The following is a 21,506-nucleotide window of genomic DNA, read 5'->3' on the forward strand; positions in this document are numbered from 1 at the left end:
TTTTTTTGTTTTTTTTTAGCCCCACCCATTGATGAAGCCATGGCAGAGAAAGGGTCTGTTTTGATATAAATTGCCTTTTTTAATTCACATGTCGTCTATAAAACCTAAATTAATTTCTGTTTGGGTCATACAACAACAAGGTTTTAACAATATGAAAGAACAGTTTCCAACTGCTACTTCCACTCTCGTGTGCAAAATATTCCGTAGCTATTGTGGTATTAATCAGTGCGCTGCTTTGTTTTCAGGGGCGCCAGAGTGAAGGGGAAGTTCAGGGAATCCTATTTGCTCCCCACCTTTTCCGTCAAGCCCACAATGACCAATGGGGAGCCAATCCCCAGAGAGAAGCTCAACCCTCCCACACCCAGCATTTATGTAAGTCCATCACGTCTCATCATTTCATTCATGCTGCTGTTTGCCTTCATTCTGGACATTACTGGTTTTCAATACGCTCAGTGCAGCAGACTGGCAAAAGATGAATTGACAGCAGAATTCTAGCTGTAGATCACAATGCCTGCATCACACCTCAGCCAAAGTCTGCTTAATGTCAGCTAAGCTGCCCTCTGGTGGCGGTCTGTTATAACTGCCGACTCCCGCTTCCCTTTGTCTCGGCGGTGATGCCTGTGTGTTTTAACCAGGACACAAAGGGCGAGGAAGAAAATAGAGGCGTTTTTCTGCACTGATGAATTTTCCTCCCTCCTCTTTCCAGCTGGAGAGCAAGAGAGACGCCTTCTCCCCGGTTCTGCTGCAGTTCTGCACGGACCCCAAGAACCCCGTCACCGTCATCAGAGGCTTGGCTGGATCTCTCCGACTCAGTACGTTTGCACGTAGCATCTTTAAAGGTTCAGTGTGTGAAATTTTTAAGGAAGCACACCTGACGGTGCATTTCAAATGTAGGCCACTGTCAGACGGACTTCCTTAAAAAATGGTGGTGCAAGTTGGCAGCGAACTAGGAGCAAGACCCTTTTTGGTCTATGTATATTCTTATACAGTATTATGGGAACCATTCTAATGTTAGGAACCCCAAATTACCTTTATTGTACTGCGAGTATACACTTTTGTTACTGTATCTATGGGCAGTATGTATGATTTTACCAATATTCAATTTCAAGCCAAATGTTACACACTTGACCTTTAACAAATGTAGTGAAAAAAGAGTTCTGCTAACGTGTTGTGTGAATGATTTTTTTTTTTTTTTAGACTTGGGGCTGTTTTCGACCAAGTCGCTGGTGGAGGCCAACGCGGAGCAGGCGGTTGAGGTCCGGACTCAGGTGCAGCAGCCGGCCGATGAGAACTGGGACCCCAGCGGAACGGGCCAGACGTGGCCCTGCGAGAGCAGCCGCTCGCACACCACCATCGCCAAGTACGCTCAGTACCAGGCCTCCAGCTTCCAAGAGAGCCTGCAGGTAACGGTTTGTTCCCTCGTCACGACCGAGTCTCGACCACCTTTTCCTTGTTGCTTACACTCGTTGCTCTCACACCTTCAGGAGGAGAAAGGCAGTGATGAGGAGGACGACGAGGACGAGGGGAAAAAGAAGCCATCCAGCAACTCAGACACTCCCAACAAAGACGTCTCTAAAGACGGCAGCAGGTAAATACCGCTGCAGGTGCTGCAGGAGGGAGGCGGCCTGGTGTTTGTGCGCAGTTTGTGGTAACCTTCTCGACGTTTTCCCCTCCCCCCCAGCGCCGAGCAGAAAGCAGTGGGAAAGATCATCAAGTTCGGCACCAACATTGATCTCTCCGATCCCAAAAGGTGAGCGCTCCTCTGTCGCCTCGCATGAATGTCACCTGTGCGTACGAGCAAAAGCTGATCTTGTACTCAACAAGTCTGGAAATGAACGGACCTGCTCTGCTCTCTGTGCTCAGGTGGAAGCCTCAGCTTCAAGAGTTGCAGAAGCTGCCCGCTTTCATGCGCGTGGCGTCCAGCGGGAACATGCTCAGCCACGTAGGACACACCATCCTGGGCATGAACACCGTCCAGCTCTACATGAAGGTTCCAGGGAGCCGAACGCCAGGTGAGGAACCACTGCTGCAGTCCAAAGACGTTGCAAATTCGGTAGCACGCAGTAACATGTCTTGAGTGGAGGGACGACATTTCTCATGTTTCCCTCGTTGAACAGGCCACCAGGAAAACAACAACTTCTGCTCCGTGAACATCAACATCGGCCCTGGAGACTGCGAGTGGTTTTCGGTCCATGAGAACTACTGGCAGGCCATCAGCGACTTCTGTGAAAAGTAAGCCAACTGAGGAGAGACAGGCGAGAGCAGGCACGGGCAAACTATGGTTAAGCTTTGTCACCGTAAAAAGTTCTGGCCCGCCGAACTTGAGGGAATTTGGTTCATAGGAAGTCAGTTTTAAGTTTTAAGAGTCATTTCAGTAAAGAGCTGAGGGGCTTCAAAGACAAATATTTTTGTCTTTGCTTTTGTTCATTTTCAGTTGACATTAAAACATATTTTCTGCATATCCGATGATATTTTTTCCTCCTCTGAGGTGGGTCACCAAAACACTCCATCCATCTGCTCCTGCTCCGGCCCCTCAAATTTTAGAACCCATTGTGGCCCACCAGTCAAAAAGTTTGCCCAGCCCTGCTCCGGAGAATGTCCTCATTTTGGGGGCTAACCTTCGAGGGGAAACAGTTCAGAGGTTTACCGAGTGTCTCTGTCTGTGCTCAGGCACGGCGTGGACTACCTGACGGGGTCCTGGTGGCCGGTGTTGGAGGACCTCTACAAAGCCAACATCCCCGTTTACCGCTTCATCCAGCGGCCCGGGGACTTGGTGTGGATCAACGCCGGCACCGTTCACTGGGTCCAGGCTGTCGGCTGGTGCAACAACATCGCCTGGAATGTGGGCCCGCTCAACGGTGAGTGAGGACTGCGCACGCACGTCACTCGCGTCGGCATGAACCTCGCAGGAAAATGTGATTGGTTTGGAAACGGTGCACAGATTTCACACACAATTAAATTCAATAATTTGATCATTACGCATGATAGAAAATGGGCTAGCGTTTTTATTTTTATGGAAAAAATTTGGGCCGCCACTTCATTCTAAGAAAAATTGTAGGTCATGAGACTCCACCAGTTGAGAACCACTGACCTACAGGACCAACGTCTTTGCTTTTATTGACTGGTGCCCAGCAGAAAATAAAGCAAATTGTTAAATGAATCCAAACGTAGGTTGCCAACGTCAACTCGACACACAGTCGCATCATCTTAGCACAACACCTTGACTTTTACCCTCCCTCATTTTTGCATGACCGCCTTTTTGTTCACCACAAGAGATGACTGAGTGTCATATTGTTTGGAATTGTGCAGCTTATCAGTACCAGCTGGCCCTGGAGAGGTTCGAGTGGAACGAGGTGAAGAAGGTTAAATCCATCGTCCCCATGATCCACGTCTCCTGGAACGTTGCCCGCACGCTGAAGATCACTGACGCAGAAACCTACAAGATGATTAGGTGAGTACACACACAGAAGGTTGCTCCTACGGCTTAGCTCCATGCAACATGTGTGGATGTCTTGGCTGCAAACGCTCATACGTGTGTAGCGAAACTGATATTTAAACTTTGCATGTCTCGACCTCTATCTTATCGCGTCTGCCTCCTCGCTTGTCTTGCAGACACTGCCTGTTGCAGTCCATCAAGCACATTCAGATCCTACGAGACCAGCTGGTAGACGACGGCAAAAAGATTTCCTACCAGAGTCGGGTCAAGGACGAGCCCGCCTACTACTGCAACGAGTGTGACGTAAGGAACATTCTGTAAAAACTGTTTCTGCAGTGAATGCTGCTTCTGAGAAAAGTCAAGCACGCTAAATGGTGGCAAAATACGATGCCCGCCTTCCGTTACACAGGTCTCGCCACAACAATGAGACAATTAGCAAGGCACAAACTGAGGAAGAATGTAATGTGCCAAAAGAAACAAACTAAGTCTGTCGGAGGAACACAACCATTCTTGGACTAAATCACCAGTGGAGATCAGGGACGGTGCCAAATAATTAACCGTTCAATGAAAGAAAAAGAATAACAAACCAGACCCCCCCGATTTGTTTTTGCGTTGTAGTTGAATAGAGGAGTAGTCATAGTAACTATGTCGTCTGCTCTGACATACCTGCTAAAGGTGTGCACTGTATTTCGAGGTTGAGATGCCTCAGCTCAGAGTCCAGTCAGGGACTGAAGCGCTGAACGTTTCCTCCGTGGCTCTTCTTTCCCTCAGGTGGAGGTCTTTAACCTGCTGTTTGTGACGAGCGAGAGCAGCAGCAGGAAGACGTATGTGGTCCACTGCGAGGACTGCGCGCGGCACCGCAGCCCCAACCTGAGCAACGTGGTGGTGCTGGAGCAGTACCGCATGGAAGAGCTCATGAACACCTACGACTCCTTCAGCCTGGTGAGCAACACACTCGTCTCCTGCGGCCTGATCTTGTCACAGTGGCAAACATATCGAGTGTTCTTGCATGATATGTGATTCAATTGTGCCTGACTGTGTGTGTGTGTGTGTGTGTGTGTGTGTGTGTTTCGCCCTCGGCAGGCCGCCCCCTCCCGGTGACAGCGCTGCTCTCCACCTCCTCAGCCATAACCAAAACTCCTGCAAGCCAGGACAAAAGAGAGTTTCACTTTGGTTTTTCAACGTACCCCGTCATTATTTAAGATCTCTTTTTTTGTTTGTTTGTTTGTCTGTTTGTTTGTTTGTTTGTTTCTACTACTACTGCTAATACTTGCCGGACAGCCAGTTGAATACGTTTACTCATCATTACTGTTTACAAAGAGAAAGAGATACCAAGCCGCCAATAACAAACCAGTTTACTCTCAGATGGTGCTTTCAATAAAGCCCTGGACACAGTGAGCCAGGGACAGTTGGTGCTGCCATTGAACAAACTGTGGAAGCTAGTGGATGGTTTTAATGGTGTGTCTCTGTCACAACCAGAGAAAGAAAAAAAACTTTTCCTGTTGTAGTCGTCTTGAATACTGAAATTTGTACATGATGTTTGCAATTTTTGTGGGGTGCTATCTTTTTTTTTTTTTTTTTTTAAATAATAATTTATTGTTTTTGTTTTTGTTTTCTAAACTAGATCCGCCTAGATGCTATACCACATTGGCCTTGTATTTAGAAAAGAAAATGAAAAAAAAAATACTAATAAAGATATGAACTTTTTCTAAATCATTAAGAATTTTTAAAAAAATACAAATGTTTGAAACACTTCAAAACATACGGGTTTTTATGACTTGTTCATTTTGTTTAGTTTTTTTGAGGGGGGGTTCCTTTGTTTTTCATATTCCTGTTATATGTTGTTAATTTTGACTGTGTGAACTATTCTATGATTTCCTCTGGAGATTAATATTAAGTTGAAATTCATCAGGTTTCTCTTCATTTCTCTCACTTGAGCGAACTATTTCTTTTTTTAAAAAAAGAAGAAAAAAAATATCTGGTGTATTGTACCTCTAATCGTTTTGTTCCAATATGCAGACTATCTGGAGTTTTTTTTTTGTTTTTCATTTTTTTCACTGTACATTTAATTTAAGATTGTTTCTCTATTTATTGGATATCAATGTTCTCCCTTTTTGATAGGACTGTACAAGTTTTCTCCCCTGAATTTTTTAAAGTACTAAAATGTGGGGGTCGTGTCCACAGGAGTGGAGGCTGCAGATTCTCTGGTGCTTGTCCCGCAACTTCTGCCTTTCTCCTGAAATATATTTAATATCTATCTTGAATATAACATCACCTTTTCCTGTAGACAATAGGCACACTGCTCATGTAGAGAAAAAGACTAATGGAATGCTGTGTTTGTATGCTCATTACAGAGAAAAGAAACCGCTTTTTTGAGATCGTTTTAATAAATGGAAAAAAAAAAATATGTAGGGGGCTTTTAGATTAAATTTTACTGATTTGTTTTTTTTATATGATTTGTTAAATATGACAAGGGGGTGGATGGTGCTAAATGTTCTCTTTGAACAATCTCTTTCTGTTTTGACTTCTTAAAATGAGAATTCTATTTTTCATGTTGCAATATTACCCTACCCTTTTCCTTCTCTTGGTGGTCATTTATTTATAACTGCACTGTTTAGAGAATTCACAGACATACTTGCAGACACAACACACCAAACTGAGCCAGACATGTCTTAAACGCTTGTGAATTTGTGTGACATTACTATGACTATTAAAAAACGCTTTTGATGAATCAGAAGTGACTACTTGGCTTTTTTTTTTATCACGGTAACTCATTGCGCACAATGTAATGAAATAACTGAACCTGTAGATTGATGCTCGTTAGGTTAGGGTTTGTACTTAATGCTACGGTCAGTCTCAGGAAATATGAAAAAAAAAAAAACATTTATATCTTGATATTAAAAATATTCATGTGATTCATAAAGCTACAGACACAATCGCGTCATTCTACATTCTATCTAATGTGGATTCAACTTGTTCAAAAATCCTTGCTGTTCTTTACTACTTAGACTTTTGCTGTATTTTAAGTACTTTAAGTTTTAAAATAGGACACGGCTGTTGAATTTCAAATGCTTTACTCGTTTTATGTTTTTATTGTGTGTGTGTGTGTGTGTGTGTGTGTGTGTGTGTGTGTGTGTGTGTGTGTGTGTGTGTGTGTGTGTGCAGTAGGTATTTGACAGCAATTCCATCTGAACTGATAGTCCTCGCAGATTCACTAGCTGTGAGTCTCGCTAGCTCACGGAGGTACTCAGCTGGTAGATATTTAACTGAGTTTTTTTTTATTCGGGTGACATGAAGTCCAGCTCGACACAAATTTGCCTACACTTTATTTCCTCTTTTTAAAAATATCATTAGTACGTAGCGCTCACTTAAGAGTATATTTGCTTTGATAGATGCGGGATTCGACTGTAAAATCGCCTGTAATATGTTATGTTGTGTACGTTGGTAAATTTCTGACCAATCCGCCGAAGGTGGCGACGCACATCTGTAGCTGTTCAGTGAAGACATGACGCCGGTGTTGTATCGCGCTATACTTGTTTTGTTCTTGTGCGACGAATGAGGTTAACCGGAAGTTAAAATGCTGAAAAGACTCCTATCGCCCCCTAGTGTAGGGGAGGTGGACGCGTTCCCTTCAATATTTTTTTTTTCTCAGCTGCATGTAAACTGGAACAAGGAGAGAAGTCCGATTACACAAGAAAACCCAAGTATGAGCTTAGTCCGATTAAGCTCTGCATGTAAACGTAGTCCGATCATAGTCAGACTAAGGCAATAATTCGGTTTTTTTGAGTGTCATGTAAACGTAGTGACAGTGAATTCACTGAATTTTGTGTGTTTGTGCATGAACTGGCCACTCGTCACTCGCCTGCCTTCGCCCCATGACAGCAGGCATGGGCTCCAGTAGACCCCCGTGACCCTGAGTGCCATAGGAAGTGGGTATGGAAGATGGATGGATGGATAAGTGACAAGGAATTGCAATCATATGTATTAAGCCCAGAGATGCTCTTTTGAAAGCAAACACAGAGAGCAGTTGGGTGGGGAGCACGTTGAGGTCAACTAGTGGTCACGAGGACCCGCAGTGGGACACGGTATCGATGGACAGACTGAAGGAAATCCTGCCTGAAACCACACAGGAAGTCGACCTCCGACTGCCCACAACACGGCAGTCAGGTGATGACGGGGGTGAAACCATCACGGGAATAAAACACGTCGACGGTCAAACCGCAACTGCACGGTTGAAATCACGGTCACGACTTTGAAGTTTGTTTACGCTGTTCCCATCGAGCTCGGGAGAAAAAGATTCCCATCTGTAATGACAGCTTCCCGCGTGAGCACTTGTGAAGCCCTCCGTGGTGACACGACAACACGCGCAACAGTTGCAGATAAAGTTCACAGCACAACGCAAGATAATGTGACCATATTGCGCATGCACAGCAGGGGGCCAGAGGAAGCTGGAGTAAACATCAGATTGTAAGGAGAAGGAAGGGGGGCTCTGAAAATGCAGAGATCAGACCAAATTATTTCTTTTCCTTATGATCTCTTATCCTGAGTCAGATTATCACGATGCTCTATGTATTTGATCTAAATCAGGGAATTTAATCACTGCTCCTGCATGTTCTCAGTGCGAGTACGGGTCAGTTGCCTTGTCGCACACCAGTCTCAGACTTCACATTAGCCTGCTGCTGTTCTTGTTGATACACAGCGACCTCGCAAGCAAACACCCATTTTGTATTTTGTCAAATTTTAGATAAATATTGAGATAAACAGGTATTTAACTCTGTCAAAACTGAAGGAGGATGTTTAAAAGGAGGTGATGTGTTATTGTAAAACAATAACCCCCCCCAAGAGAAGGAAACACTGTTTCCCCTACTTCATGCTATCAAATGAAACTTCTCAGCTCTGCAGGTGTCAATTTATGGCCCTGGAATTACACCGCAAATTTCGCAATACATCTTATTTAAGAGGGCAATTCAGTAGAATGTATTTGGATTTATATATTCTATAGTGTCACTTTTAAAGTCAAAAGTAATTATTGCCTAGAAAGAAAGCACACTAAAGACGAGCTCTCCAATGCGAAGCATGCACACGCTCAGCCATGCTGGTAACAAAGGGTCCCAACCAAACCAACCGTCACATATAGTATCTGCGCCCTCGCTGGCACACACATGCACAGATTTAGGGCCTCATCTCAGATTACATGTGACAGGAAGAGGGAGCTGTGCCGCAGATAAAGCCTCAAACTCTCTTGCAGACGGCGCAGCGTGTGTGTGTAGGTGTGTGTCCATTATTACCGCTTTTAAGCTTTGGTATGAGAGACAGCAACTACTTAGAGGCTGAACTTTAATAGAAAAAGTGTCTTGATATCAAGATGAAACAAGATGTCACTAAAATGAAATAGAAACTGTTCTTACAAAGGCAGGCTCAGATAATTCACCACTGGCTGCAACTGAATCTGATAGAACATCACCGGGTTGCTTTAAACTCAGAGCATTTGCCACACATGATCCAGCTTGAACCAAATTCTCCTCAGTCTTTGTCTGTTGTTTCTACAGACTGCGCTAGCGTGCAATTTACGTCCCATTGGGTTGCTCTTCTATACTGATTAGACTTGGTAAAACAAAAGTTTCTCTCAAAATCCCTTCCCCCCCAAACCCTGTGCTCTGCTCTCCTGAACCTCAATTTATCAGGCGAGCTGCCTCACCCTGACCCCCAACACCCAGCCCCCAACTGCAACTGGAGGGGGTGCATGTCCTGGATATGGGAGGTGGAATGTATGTGCAAAGAGGAGGTGGAGGGTGGGGGTGGTTGATAAGCCCCATGGGTGGAGAGAGTGAGCGTGGGATGAACCCAGGGAGGTGGGAGTTAAGGAGAGACAGCTCTGTGGTGCATTCAGATTGGGGGCGGGGGGGATGAGGGGGTTAAAAAGAGGAGGAGGAGGAGGAGGAGGAGGTAAGCAGACAGGCAAAAAGTTTGACATACTTAAGACAAAGACCACATGAACTGCAATTTGCGAGGACAGAGCATCCCAAGCCAGTTACTCCCCTCGGCACCGGCGCTCACAGTTTGCTCGAAGAAAAGAAAACAGAGCGTGGAACCTAATCAGCGCTACCTTGACAACTCTGGATCGTGAAGGAGAACAAGCAGCAGGACTCTAGAGCAGCAGGAAGCCAGCATACCAACATACCACCACTGCACTGATAAGCACGCAAGGATTCGGGGTTCCAGCAAACACGGCCGAGGCGTCTCAACTTCCAGCGGGGGGGCCTGCGTTCGAAGGGGAGACGAGATTTAGGAGGAGGAGAAGAAAAGTTGTGAGGACTCGGCCGAGGAGAGAGCGAGAGGAGAAGGTCCGACCGAGGAGGTTGATAGAAGCTGCAGCAAACTGGAGGACCAACAGCAAGAGATCCACCTCGCCCCGCAGCACAGTGTGAGTAGCTCCATCACTCAAATCCGTTTGAAATACATTATCATCTCTGTACAAATGGTCAAAGAATCCTGGAGACATTTGAGATCACTGGATAGTAGCAGCAACTCTGTTTTAAGCAAAAGCAAAATAAGAGAATTAACCAACTCTGCCTGCTGAACAGTGCATGCAGTGCACCTGAAAATATGACGACATGCCCCCTCGTGGTGACAACAGAGATTTTTTTTTTTTTCAATAGCCCTGAGTTCATTGAGAACATGTGAAATTCTCAGGTTTCTCATTTGGTTCATTGACAGGACGGGATATTCTAAGAAACGCTATTCGCACAATAATAAGTACTGTGTGTGAAATGGGTGGAGCACCCAGATGTATTTTCAGTGAGGGGCCAAAATGAGTCACGGTAAGCACACTTTTCCTGCCAGTCCTTCCTGCGTGACCTCCAACCTTAAAACAACCCCTGAGACAACAATGGGACGCAGGCACGCAAAGTAAACAAGAGAAACAGCCTCATAAATAAACTTAACCTCTGCAGCTTTTGGCTGCAGCGGTTAGCGCAGTGACAGACAGCACGATTGATGAATCTGAGTCTGTCTGTCTGTGTATCATCAGGTGATGGGCTCTAAATGTATTTACTATCCCCAACCCATGGACAGTATAGTCAGGGCACGCATTTTTATTTATTTATTTTTTTTTTTAATAATAGTGGTATTTTGTTTTATTTGTGTGAACATAATAACAGAATGTACACAACATATATACAAAGCAAATAATGTAGAACAAAGACTAGAAGGTAACACAGCAGTATAGAGCAACAAAGAGAGACAGACTCTTGTTTTAAGTCCTTTTTTTTTTCATTTTATTTTTGATCACAGTCATGGTCGGAGCACATTTTACAGCAATGAAAGCGATGAACCTTTTGAGTTTAAATGAGACCTTGAACGCCACCTGGTAATATCAACTGCACTGACATATGGAAAGACATGCTGTATTTCTATAGAATGTCTCCTAGCTGCAGTGCACACTTGAGCAACGCTACGAGGCTAGTTGAAGTCAGGCTACGTGCAGAGCGCGGAAGCAGGGTTCAGTGGAGGCAGAAAGAGGAATTCTGCTGAACTGAACATCCCTAAATCCACAGTGTTCTCAGTGGCTGTTATGTGGAAGAAGGCTGAACTCTTCCTAGAGTTGGCCGTGCCGCCAAGCTGTGGATTTAGGGGTAGAAGAGCCTTGGCAGTGCAGGAGAGGCTCAGGGATGCTTCTTTGAATGTCCTTGAGGGCTCCAGCCAGAAACCCGACTGAGCGTCTCTGTAAGGACTTGAACATCCTCAACAGTCCATCCCTCCAACAGAGCTGCTGGACGAATCCTCAGAATCGAACTGTATGTGCACTTGATGCTGCAGTCAGTCAATACTTAATGAGGCAGCTTTTGGGCAAGACAATAATAACATCACATCTTTTCACCCCCTTATCTTTGCTGTTCTTCCTGAAGGACAATAAGATACTTGTAATATTTTGACATGTGGGATATTTGTCATGCTGATGAAAGGGAAGCACAAACAGGTGGGCTCAGTCGGCTCCTCAAGGATGATCCAGAGCTGGAGTTAGTTGGGCCGCTCACCTGACCTTGTCCTTCACAGATATCCCTCTGTGACTCGGGCATCCCTGCATCCTGACTCTGAGTGAGGAAGTGAGGATATCCTGCACCAGACAGCTGTGCACCACTAGAACCTGTCCAAGCATTGAATGTTTTCAAACTGAGGAGTTAAGGTCAAAGAGGCAGGAACCAAGAGAAAACATTTCAAGCTGGGCCTTCAACACAAAACGTTATACTTTTGAAAACACAAAAGTTTAGGCCATACATTATGTTTGAATTTGAGTTGTTTTCATTCAATAAAAATGTTAATTAGATCATTACATTTAACTTTTTTTCAATTCTAACCTTTAGTATCATGTTTTCAGCTAAACATTCATTCTTCAGTGACATTGGCTATAATAACAAATGTAGCATTTTATTTTCACATCCTCATCTAAGATCTAAATCAGAGCATATTTTGCCCATTGTCATCACACTTACTCAAAAGTACAAGATAAAGTGACTATTATTTTTTTTGCCCTCCGGTGAATACACTGCGCCCCTGAACTTTTGCACCCATCTCTACTCCTAATCACACTGCACACATGCATGCTGCATGAAATGGCATACAACAAACGCGCTCTGAAGCCAGAGAGATGTTGCATCGATACGCCCCTTTCCTTTCATCCAATCAGCTCGGATAAACAGCAACCCCACACAGGACAGGCTTCCTGAAAGATAAAACCTGCAACCTCTGGATGAACCCAAACCCCTTCGAACCTCAGGAGAAGCCTTCAGGAGAAAACTGATAAAAGAGCGTCTCCAGCGACTCCAATCCTGACTGTACGACATCATTTTGCGCAGTGTGCGAAATATGTGTCAATATTCAGGAGGGTCCCCATCATCCTGATTGTTAATCAATACCAATTTAAAATGTCCTTAACATGCAGCAGGCCTATAATAACCTTACAATATTTCATGGATGTATCTTTGTAGCTTCTTTGCTTCAGACCATCACCTTTTATTCATTCTTCTGCGAGGTGTAAACCAGGTCCATTTTCCCTTTTGTGAATAATATTTGAATTTTTTTAAATATTTGTCAGGGTGATCTTAAATACATTTTAGTGACCATTAGTGACTGTATAGATATATATGGGTTAATTGGGGGTGGGTTGCGAAATAAAGGCAAACCTCCCTTTATTTCGCAAACTGGTTTTGGGATTGAAAACGAGGGGTCCTCCGTCATTAATTCTGACAAAGTATTTGTTTGAATTCCTTGCAGTTCACTATGAGTATGGCTGGTACTCTGGAGAAGGGGGCCCACCACCAGGCTCTGGACCTGTCGGAGGAACTGCCGCCTCACCACCACCACCACCACCACCAGATCAACCACCTCCAGCACCTCCACCACTCCAGCTCCATGGCCTCCACGGCCGCCGTGGGGGGAGGCAGAGAGACGCCCTCCCGTGTGGTCGTGCCTCCACCGTACTCTGCCGCAGAGAGCGGGGGCGGGGCCAGCGAGGGCCCGCTGGAGCTGAGAGGGTCCCTGGACTGCTGGGCCTGCTCGGTGCTGGTGACGGCCCAGAACCTGATCATCGCCGCCATCAACGCCTGCCTCGCCGGACTGGTGTTCGGGTGCATCCTGACACCGGCCATCGTCATGGTGGTGTTTGGCTTCCTGTGCCACTCGACCGTAAGTGCAGCGCAGCAAGTTTTTGTGTGTGCGTGAGTGGCCGGTCACGCTGCATTGCAGAGTGTACAGCAGGGACTCCTGGTGAAAGAGCCCATAGAAAACATTTGGCAAATGGGGGAAACACTTTGAAGGTGGTCGGAGAATTCTGTCGTATTCAAAGAGTCATTTAGATTTGTTTCTGAGTTAAAGGCCTAAGGCATTCCTATTGGTGTGAAGTGCGCTGGAGGCTACACTATGTACTAGAACCACTATGTTTGTTGGTATTGACAAACTTGCCGGGTGTAAGCAGAAACATTTTGTCCACCAAGGAAAAACCTTCTTTAAATAAGAAAATACCAACCACTTCTGATAAAACAGTCGCTATGGTCTCATCCACACTGGCCTCTTTATCAGCAGCTCAAGGTGGCAGTTTATACCTAACCTGCCACCTTTGTCCAGCTGGTTGATTTGGAAATTCATGGGAAATTAAGACTGAAACATCCCTACTGGAGGTTGGCAAGATGAGAGAGTCAGACTTCAGTGATGAAGTTGGTGCGATCATGAGCAAAGTTAAACAATTTCAATCAGCATATTACGTCGTTATCAATTGGCAATAAAGTTATCGCATCACAGCATTCGACAAACATTTGTAACCGGGTGCGCGCACACGATCAAACAGATTTGCTAAGTCTAAATTCTCAAGGTTATTGAGGAGCGAACAGGAAGAGCAAACCTTTAGAAAACTGAAAGTTGTTATCTTTACAGCTTTGATCACACAGTTTGGATGCAGTTGTGCTTCTGGGGATTGGGTTTGGCCACGGAGATGAGAGCCTTTATAATCAGATGACTCTGAGTTTGTCTGAGATATGACACCAACCGCGTGGGTGGAGGACACAGGGGTGGAGGAGTCTGGGGAAAAGAAAAAGTCAGCGCTGGCTGAAGAGCAGAAACAAAATAGGAAAATTAAGAATTTGATGAAAACGAAAAAAAAGTGTAAATTTGTTTTTAATCACATTTAAAATAATCAAGTTATGAGACGTGTCAGCAGGTGCTGCAACAAATATTTATCTTTGTACACAGACTTTATATTGTTCTGTGGATGGAAAAACTCTTGATAAATGCAGAGGCCAGGATTCTCTGTTCCCCCACTTTCTCACAATTAGACCTCATGTGACAGCAGCTTAGTGGCGGATTAGCCGGGACCATGCGATGGTAGACAGAGGGGGAGAAATGAAAAATAGTGGGGGGAAAAAAAGAAGTCAGGGTGAGTTGAAAATTCAGTTTTACATCGTGTTCTCCTACAAGGATTCGGTTGTTTCAACAGAACGTTTCTCATAGTCCGAGGGCCCTGCTGGAAAGATGGCTCTGACCTGGAGCCGTCCAGTTTGACCCAGCAAATAGAGGCACATTCTAGCTCCTCATTTGACTCATCTGTTTCCACCTCCTACCAAGGAAGCTTCCCTGTACACTCCTTTCACACTCTTGCTTTTAAAAACCATCCAACTCGCGTCATTGTTTTTCTACCGCATAAATATTGCTCTCCAATAGATATTGACGTCAGTTTGTGCAACATTCACATTTTTTTTAAGTGTGATCATTTTGTTTTTGCTGCAAGCCCTAACGAAACGAAAAACTAAAAGTTTGTACCTACTCAACATTCCTTTGTATATAATAAATATTCCTCTTCCTCCGAGTTCCCCCAGCTCTGGACACACTTTTTCTCTGCACTTTCTTTGTGCACTCCATCCTTTGCAAGGCGATAAGGATGATTCAGGCCTGCTGTCTCCACACTCCCCTCCCACTCTCCAATCACGACCCTTCACCTCGTCTCCCACTCAGCCAGCGCAGCTGCACAGCACAACATGCTTTGACATGCAGTGCATATTGATGGGCATTTTTAGAGCAGAGATGGTGCTTAAGACGGTTGAGAGTCAAATCTGGGTTAGGTTGACACATTTTATATTAGTCAGTGCGTTCTTTAGCCTGCTGAGAGCGCACGCTATAAAATGTGTATCCAGAGAAGTACAAGATGTCCTACATTCCCAACACACAACAATCTTACCTTTTACACATCTGCTGTCACATCATCATACTGTACATATGAATTTCTTGTTTTCTTGGCCCCCCCTCAGGTGCGGCCTCATGGGATGACCCCCTACTGCTCAGACCTGCTGACCGACGGAGGCTGCGTGGCCCTGCTGGTGGTGGGTTTCCTCCTCGTCACCCCTCTGCTGGTCTTGGCCTTGGCTGCGTACTGCCGCCTGGCCCGCCACCTTCAGCTGGGCCTTTGCTTCATCCCCTACAGCCGCGCCGTGTACAAGAACCTGCCAGCCACTCGGCACCGCGGCCTGGGCACCGGCTGCTGCGGCGGCAGAGACGGAGCCGATGGAAATGGGAAAGGGAAGGTTTGGGTGTGAGACGGAGTTTGGAGGACAGAGAGAAGGAAAACACTGATTTAGGATGAAGGGAATAAAAGCAAAATACAGGGGATGGGATGGGGTGGGGGACTGTACGACCATGATAAATACATGGATTCACGCCAAAGTGTATTACATAATCTGAGAGAGCTGTAAATGTTAGCTAAAATGTTTGGTTGATACCTTTGAATCAATATTAATATGCTCTAGCTAGTGGCTGGGTGGAAGATCACAGCAGCCTCATTTTAAAAGCAGCAAACTGATATTCTGAGAAACTGACTCTTAAAGTTACTAGTGTATCTTTAGGCAGGGTGCGTAGTCATATGCATAAGAACTAAGACGAGGAAAAACTAATATTCCAATCAGTTAAGAGTGACACCAATAGTTTAAAAACTGGAAAATGTCGATCTCAAATGTCGTACTTACACAAGACAATATTTGCATCTTAATTATTATGTGCATATTAAAAACATGTTTAATGTACTTCCCTGTAAGTTATAGTTTTGCAGTTTCTTGTATTGTTGCCTCTTTTCTGTTTTTAAATAAAGTTTTCAGATTCAACGCACTTGCTCTCTGTACTGGATGAAGATACTGCTGTAGCACTGCACAGCCAAAGTCAGTACTAACACACACACACACACACACACACACACACACACACACACACACACACACACACACACACACACACTATTGGAGAACAGAACGGACACTGTTGTTGGGTAAAATTGCTCCGAGAAAAAACAGCTTGAGGGAGAGCTCGTCGGATGTCTCCCTCTAGTGGTAAAAATATGTAAGAGCATGAGGAGAACGAACTGGTTGTTCTCTGTATATTGACATTACTATATCTAAATGTTGCCACAAATCCAAATTTTGTGGGGATTTGATGTTAGAGAACAAAACGTTTCCTTCTTCCTTGATTTGAAAAGTGAAACTAAGTATCACACTTATGCAAACACCTGATGTTGCATGAATATACTTTCATTTTATTTAATTTTTTTTATTATTTGTCAAAAATTGTGGAATTTTTTTTTTTCTTCAATTGTCATTGTTAGCGCCATTTCTGTACGCGCGCGCGCGCGCGCGTGTGTGTGTGTGTGTGTGTTACCATGTCATTTCCTGGTTGCCACAGTAGGTGGCGCTTGGGTCAAGTGTTGTGGGAAGTTATTTAGGCCATGAGGAAGAGGCAGCCAGCCAGGGGACAGGTGTGCTGATTACCGGTAGAATCACACAGTGTTTTGACCGCCGTTTAGTGGCGAGCTTTGAGCCCTTTTGGCTTGGTTTTCATGCAAGTTATTATGATATAAGTGTGTGTAGACATATAGAAGGACTGCATTGTATAACAGGTGTAAATTAACAAGTTTAACCGCACGGACGTTTGATTCATTCATGCAACCGCCACAGATGAAGAGTTCCTGGGCTTAGGTTTTTTTGTTTTGCGGAAATCAAGTCACTACAGTCATAAATGGTAACGTGTACATGTGTATGTAGTGAAAAGGTGTAATATAATATATATGATATGAAATCAGGATGAATTGATACACAACAAGTCGTGGTGACTATATATTCAATGATTATTTTTGCTTTCTGTCTTTCTTTCTTTCTTTCTTTCTTTCTTTCTTTTTCACATTATCTGCCACATTAAGTGGGGAAATAACGAGCACAGCAGTGTTTTGTTTTTTTGTTTTTTTTCACATGCTATGATCAAAGTCTAGATGGAGTTTGGCGCCATCCAGTTAAAGAAAAAAAAATTACCTACACCTTTACAGAAATCGGTTCTGAAGGGAAGGGGCTGCAGTCAGCGCAAGCATTCAAAACAGGAAAACAAACCATGGTGCTTTTGTTTCAAAAAACACACAATGTATCATGTGAGCTTTCATTGCTTAGTCAAGATTAATAATGAAAAGCCTTGTTTTCCATTTTTATTCAAAACGTTTAATTCAAAGCGAAATATCTAAATGTACTGCACGTAGCACCGAGAGCCCAATATGCTCAGAAATGTGTGGAATCTCCTCTTTATCAGTCTCATGCTAAAGTATATTTTTGATGAATTTGGGAGTTGTTTTTTTATGACATTTTTTTAAAGTGTTTTTTTTATTTTTTTTGGCCCCTTCAAAAAGTCAAACGAGAGTATGTTGATTATTCAATTTTCTAACATTTTGAGATGCTGTGCTCCACCACTCCATCTCATGCTGAACTATCACAGGACCATCATTTTGGTGAGTTTCAGGCTGTTTATGGTATTGTTTGATTAATTTGTTTTTGCCCTTGAAAAAAACTAAAAAAAATAGTATGTTAAAATTTCAATTTTCAGACATGTTGAGAGTTTGCATTCTACCACTCCATCTTGTGATAAGCTATCACTGGACAGTCATTTTCAGACTAAAGTATCATCTTTTCATTTTTTTTTTTATCATCTACAATGAAATATTATCGCTGGGAAATTTTTTCTCAACTTCGTGGGATGACCTTGATGGAGGGATAAAACAAAAACAAAACTGATAAAGGGACTCCCTTACCACACGCTCGGCTGGGGACGGAAACAAGGAGGCGGTCTGTCAGAGGTCACCTCAGTCACACAGCCGCTCCACGTTTTGCTTTCTAATCGTTGGCAGCACTCAGCCAGGCAATTACCTGCTAAGCCTCTTTGATGGAAGGAGGTCGAGGGAAGGAAACGCAGAAGGCAGAGGATATCGTGCAGCCATCCACAACACCAGTGGAGTGCCACACAACAAGGGCAAGTCAGGCTGTGCTGTCCTTCTTTCCTTTCTCATCGTCATAGAAGCGGGAACTGAGGTAAGAAAATGACTGTTAAAGGGCTGGGTTGAAGTTGACGTTTGCAGGGAAATGTAAGAGACATTACGCTCAGACTTCTGTGAATTGGTCATTTGGATTCTTCCTGTCAACAGCCCCCCCTTGCAGTCTTTAGATATTCAAAAACGAAAATCCTGCGTTCAAAACATTTGTCACTGACAGACGATGTTTTTTCATTGACAGCATGTCCAAGCCTGCAGAGAGAACAGAATCGACAACTTCTGCAGCCTCAGAGAGGTAGGATATATTTATTCATTTCTACTCCGAATGAAAAGTTGTTTTTTTTTGAAGAGGTTACATTTAGCTGCATCTTTCTTGAATCTAATGATGATATATGCATTGCCTATGTGTCCTTGGTGTAATTGTAAAGATGAATGCTTCTTTGTTATTGTTCTGTACCTTGTTTACATTTTCATTGATATTTTTTTCTCTACTTCCTGTGTTTAGCAGCAAAGATGGCTCCACTGGGAGTTCCCCATCAGGTTCTGTCTCAGAAACACCCAAAAAGTCCACAAGGAAATCCAAGAAAAGCACAGAAAGCAGGAACAAAGTCTACAACTCTGTCCTGGAGAGTGTTTTTGGGGCGGTAAGATCCCGACTTCTCGATCCTTCTTTCTCCGTTCTGTTGATGTGCACTGACAAAATAAGAAAATGGTTCAACGTAAAGGCTCAGCTCATGATAACACTGAAATTATAGTGAACAATCACTGGCTAGTAACAATGGTGATCCAAGAGACTCTATGACGGACATGGTGGTTTAAGGCAGTGTGCTGTAGCTGAGGTGTTTCTGCGTTGCTGCGATCCCGCCAGCGTTGTGCTGCTCACTGACTTTTCACAGCAGCAAAGGCTTAAGCCTGCCGTGTCTGTAGTATTAGTGGTTCATTAGCAGAGGCTTACTGCCACACTCTATTAGTGTTGTCCAAATGGAGCACGCCAACAAACACACAGCCGATTCATTCTGGTAGCAGCATCTGGCTTGGGGTTGTTTTTCACCGACAGAGTTTTAAAGACACAACAAAGTCCAGAGATGTGAATCATGTAGATCTGGTCCAGAGCCCAGTGGCATTTTGGTTCATCAGACTAGACTGAAAGTTTACTGTCTGACAGGACAGGGACCCTCGGCACACAGTCAAGACAGTGAAGGATCACTGACACCTCTTTGATTATTAGTGACTGAACCCATGATAGACCTGCTCTGCTAGGACGCACACTATAGTATGACATCTATTTCAATTTTGCTTTCTACCACTCCGTCTCATGCTAAACTATCATTTATACGTCATTTCAGTAAATTTAAGGCTGATTTAAGTTGTTGTTTTTTTTTGTCCCAACAAACAAAAAAAACATACTGTCGTCCTACTTATCGATGTCGATTTTTCATTTTTCAGACATGCTGAGATTTTGAATTCTAACACTATCTACCACTATTCTATCATGCTAAACTATCATAAGATGGTCAACTCATTGATTTTTCAGCTGATTAATGTAAATTAAAAAAAAAAGGGGGGGTTGGTATGGGTCGGCAGGTGTCAACGGACTCCAGCAGGCTTGTTCCTTGAACGCTGCTTGCAGCTTTAATTTAGTTGTCATTTAACAATCCAAAACAATGTCTGAGGTTTTGCTTCAGCTCCGTTATAATAGTCTCTTATAAAGTTCATGCATAACCTGCATGAATTTGTATTGAATTTGTAAGCAAACTGGACGAAGCAAGCAAAACGTAATGATCATGATCCTCTTTGGAAAAAAGTCCATATTCTGTGAGAAAAATAAGATTGGCCATGAAACATGTACAGATACAAGTACAAGTTGTTTGCAATGAATGTATGAAACATGTATTTTTGTCATTGCACAAACGCAACAAAATCATATATTGTGTAGTATACATACCGCTGATGGAGGGGTTAACTTGTGCACTCTCTTTCCGTGCAGGAGAGAGAATTAGCTCAGGCCGAGTTGGATGGTAAGTCGCACCTCTACAACAGTGTGTCATGTGAAGAAAAGGGCTTTCCCAATCTGACTGATTGAATGATGAATGTGTTACTGAAAGTGTTTCTGTTTACTGAGAGTGTTTGTGTTTGACACTGGCTTTCTGCATTAGCGATTCTAGAAGAAGCTGCAGACTCTCTGTAACCCCTGGCTTTCCTTGCAGAGCTGCAAGAGGCCTTCAAGGAGTTTGACTACGATCAAGATGGATATCTGAATTATAAAGATGTAGCAGAATGCATGAGGACTATGGGCTACATGCCCACAGAAATGGAGCTGCTGGAGATTGTGCAGCAAATCAAGATGAGAAGTAAGACAATTTGATTTATCAGTTTTACTGAAAGAAACTGCTTCCAAAAACACACATTTCTTTAGATGTTTTTGTCGTTGTTGCTTTGCACCGGAGCACCATTCAATTTACCCCCCTCTTCTCCCTACAGTGGGTGGCTTGATGGACTTTGAGGACTTTGTTGAACTGATGGGACCCAGAATGATGGGAGAGACCGCTCACATGCTGGGGCTGAAGGAGCTCCAATCAGCCTTTGTGCAAGTCAGTAAACCTATAATCATAAAAAACCCATTTAGGTTCCTCAGGAGTTTTCTGCCATTTGACCAAAACACGTTTAAGTTCACCCACTTTTCTCACACCTGCCCTGCAGTTTGACCTTGATGGAGATGGAAAGATCAACCAGGAGGAAATGAAAGAGGCAGTCAAGACGCTGCTGGGGGAGAAGTTGAAGAAAGGAGAGCTGGAAGAGATCCTGAAGGAGCTGGACATCAACGCAGACGGAAACATTGATTTTGAAGGTTAGACAGAAAGGTTTCAACTGGAGCGCACGTGTGCTGTCACACTGGATGCATGCATGCTTTGCGTTTCTGACGATTTTCTTCTTCTCTTTTCAGAGTTTGTGATGATGCTCTCCATCCGTTAGCTGCTGAAACCTAGGAGAGGACTCACTGACACCTACTGGATGACTCACTAGCATCATGGTCTGTCTGAAAATATTTGTAATGTAGATATAGAATTCTACAACCTTGCTTGTGCCTCAACATGTATCAACTGTGGCTTCAGCTCACGGGACAATTTAGATTGTAACCTATGTGTGAATATAATATGTAAATAAGAGTGAAGCTGTTTGACATTTTAATAAAGATTATACATTGATGGGACTTGTAAAGAAGGAGAATGACAC

At 43.8% G+C, this 21,506-nt stretch overlaps 3 protein-coding genes across 10 annotated transcripts in view; all 3 read left to right on the forward strand.

The window, feature by feature from the left end:
• kdm6ba (lysine (K)-specific demethylase 6B, a) overlaps positions 1–5,007 on the forward strand; it is an 81,638-nt gene extending 76,631 nt beyond the window's left edge. For all 6 annotated transcript variants that reach the window (XM_076034060.1, XM_076034058.1, XM_076034059.1 and 3 more), the window contains 12 exons: positions 246–372; positions 707–812; positions 1,198–1,403; positions 1,485–1,588; positions 1,682–1,750; positions 1,864–2,012; positions 2,118–2,232; positions 2,671–2,858; positions 3,310–3,451; positions 3,613–3,739; positions 4,208–4,378; positions 4,520–5,007. In XM_076034060.1, the coding sequence (XP_075890175.1) occupies positions 246–372; positions 707–812; positions 1,198–1,403; positions 1,485–1,588; positions 1,682–1,750; positions 1,864–2,012; positions 2,118–2,232; positions 2,671–2,858; positions 3,310–3,451; positions 3,613–3,739; positions 4,208–4,378; positions 4,520–4,537 (1,522 nt within the window). In that variant the 3' untranslated portion in view covers positions 4,538–5,007. The remainder of the gene's footprint in view (positions 1–245; positions 373–706; positions 813–1,197; positions 1,404–1,484; positions 1,589–1,681; positions 1,751–1,863; positions 2,013–2,117; positions 2,233–2,670; positions 2,859–3,309; positions 3,452–3,612; positions 3,740–4,207; positions 4,379–4,519) is intronic.
• Positions 5,008–9,388: 4,381 nt separating this feature from the next.
• tmem88b (transmembrane protein 88 b) lies at positions 9,389–16,081 on the forward strand. Of its 2 annotated transcripts, none has more exons than XM_076034065.1 (3): positions 9,389–9,860; positions 12,710–13,120; positions 15,232–16,081. In XM_076034065.1, exons 2-3 carry the CDS (start codon positions 12,716–12,718, stop codon positions 15,514–15,516), a joined length of 690 nt encoding a protein of 229 aa, XP_075890180.1. In that variant the 5' UTR covers positions 9,389–9,860; positions 12,710–12,715; the 3' UTR covers positions 15,517–16,081. The 2 variants fall into 2 exon arrangements, with proteins under 2 accessions (XP_075890180.1, XP_075890181.1); XM_076034066.1 differs by lacking the exon at positions 9,389–9,860 and adding an exon at positions 11,903–12,270.
• A 537-nt stretch (positions 16,082–16,618) lies between these two features.
• LOC142893475 (calcium-binding protein 2-like) lies at positions 16,619–21,494 on the forward strand. Of its 2 annotated transcripts, XM_076034087.1 has the most exons (9): positions 16,619–16,997; positions 18,139–18,253; positions 18,514–18,567; positions 18,778–18,916; positions 20,260–20,290; positions 20,480–20,623; positions 20,754–20,863; positions 20,973–21,120; positions 21,217–21,494. In XM_076034087.1, exons 3-9 carry the CDS (start codon positions 18,515–18,517, stop codon positions 21,243–21,245), a joined length of 654 nt encoding a protein of 217 aa, XP_075890202.1. In that variant the 5' UTR covers positions 16,619–16,997; positions 18,139–18,253; position 18,514; the 3' UTR covers positions 21,246–21,494. The 2 variants fall into 2 exon arrangements, with proteins under 2 accessions (XP_075890202.1, XP_075890203.1); XM_076034088.1 differs by lacking the exon at positions 16,619–16,997 and having other exon boundaries at positions 18,020–18,253.
• The last annotated feature ends 12 nt before the right edge of the window (positions 21,495–21,506 follow it).

The sequence above is a fragment of the Nelusetta ayraudi genome, unplaced genomic scaffold (genome assembly GCF_046127955.1).
Source record: "Nelusetta ayraudi isolate G7.1 ecotype Tasmania unplaced genomic scaffold, CSIRO-AGI_Nayr_v1 ptg000042l, whole genome shotgun sequence".
Lineage (NCBI taxonomy): Eukaryota > Metazoa > Chordata > Actinopteri > Tetraodontiformes > Monacanthidae > Nelusetta > Nelusetta ayraudi.

Excerpts from the sequence above, each read along its gene's own strand:
- tmem88b (XM_076034065.1), top strand. The coding sequence starts at position 12,716 with ATGAGTATGGCTGGTACTCTGGAGAAGGGGGCCCACCACCAGGCTCTG. Across the intron at positions 13,121-15,231 it reads GCTTCCTGTGCCACTCGACC|GTGCGGCCTCATGGGATGAC; the intron begins GTAAGTGCAGCG and ends GCCCCCCCTCAG.
- LOC142893475 (XM_076034087.1), top strand. The coding sequence starts at position 18,515 with ATGTCCAAGCCTGCAGAGAGAACAGAATCGACAACTTCTGCAGCCTCA. Across the intron at positions 18,568-18,777 it reads ACTTCTGCAGCCTCAGAGAG|CAGCAAAGATGGCTCCACTG; the intron begins GTAGGATATATT and ends TCCTGTGTTTAG. Across the intron at positions 18,917-20,259 it reads TGGAGAGTGTTTTTGGGGCG|GAGAGAGAATTAGCTCAGGC; the intron begins GTAAGATCCCGA and ends CTTTCCGTGCAG.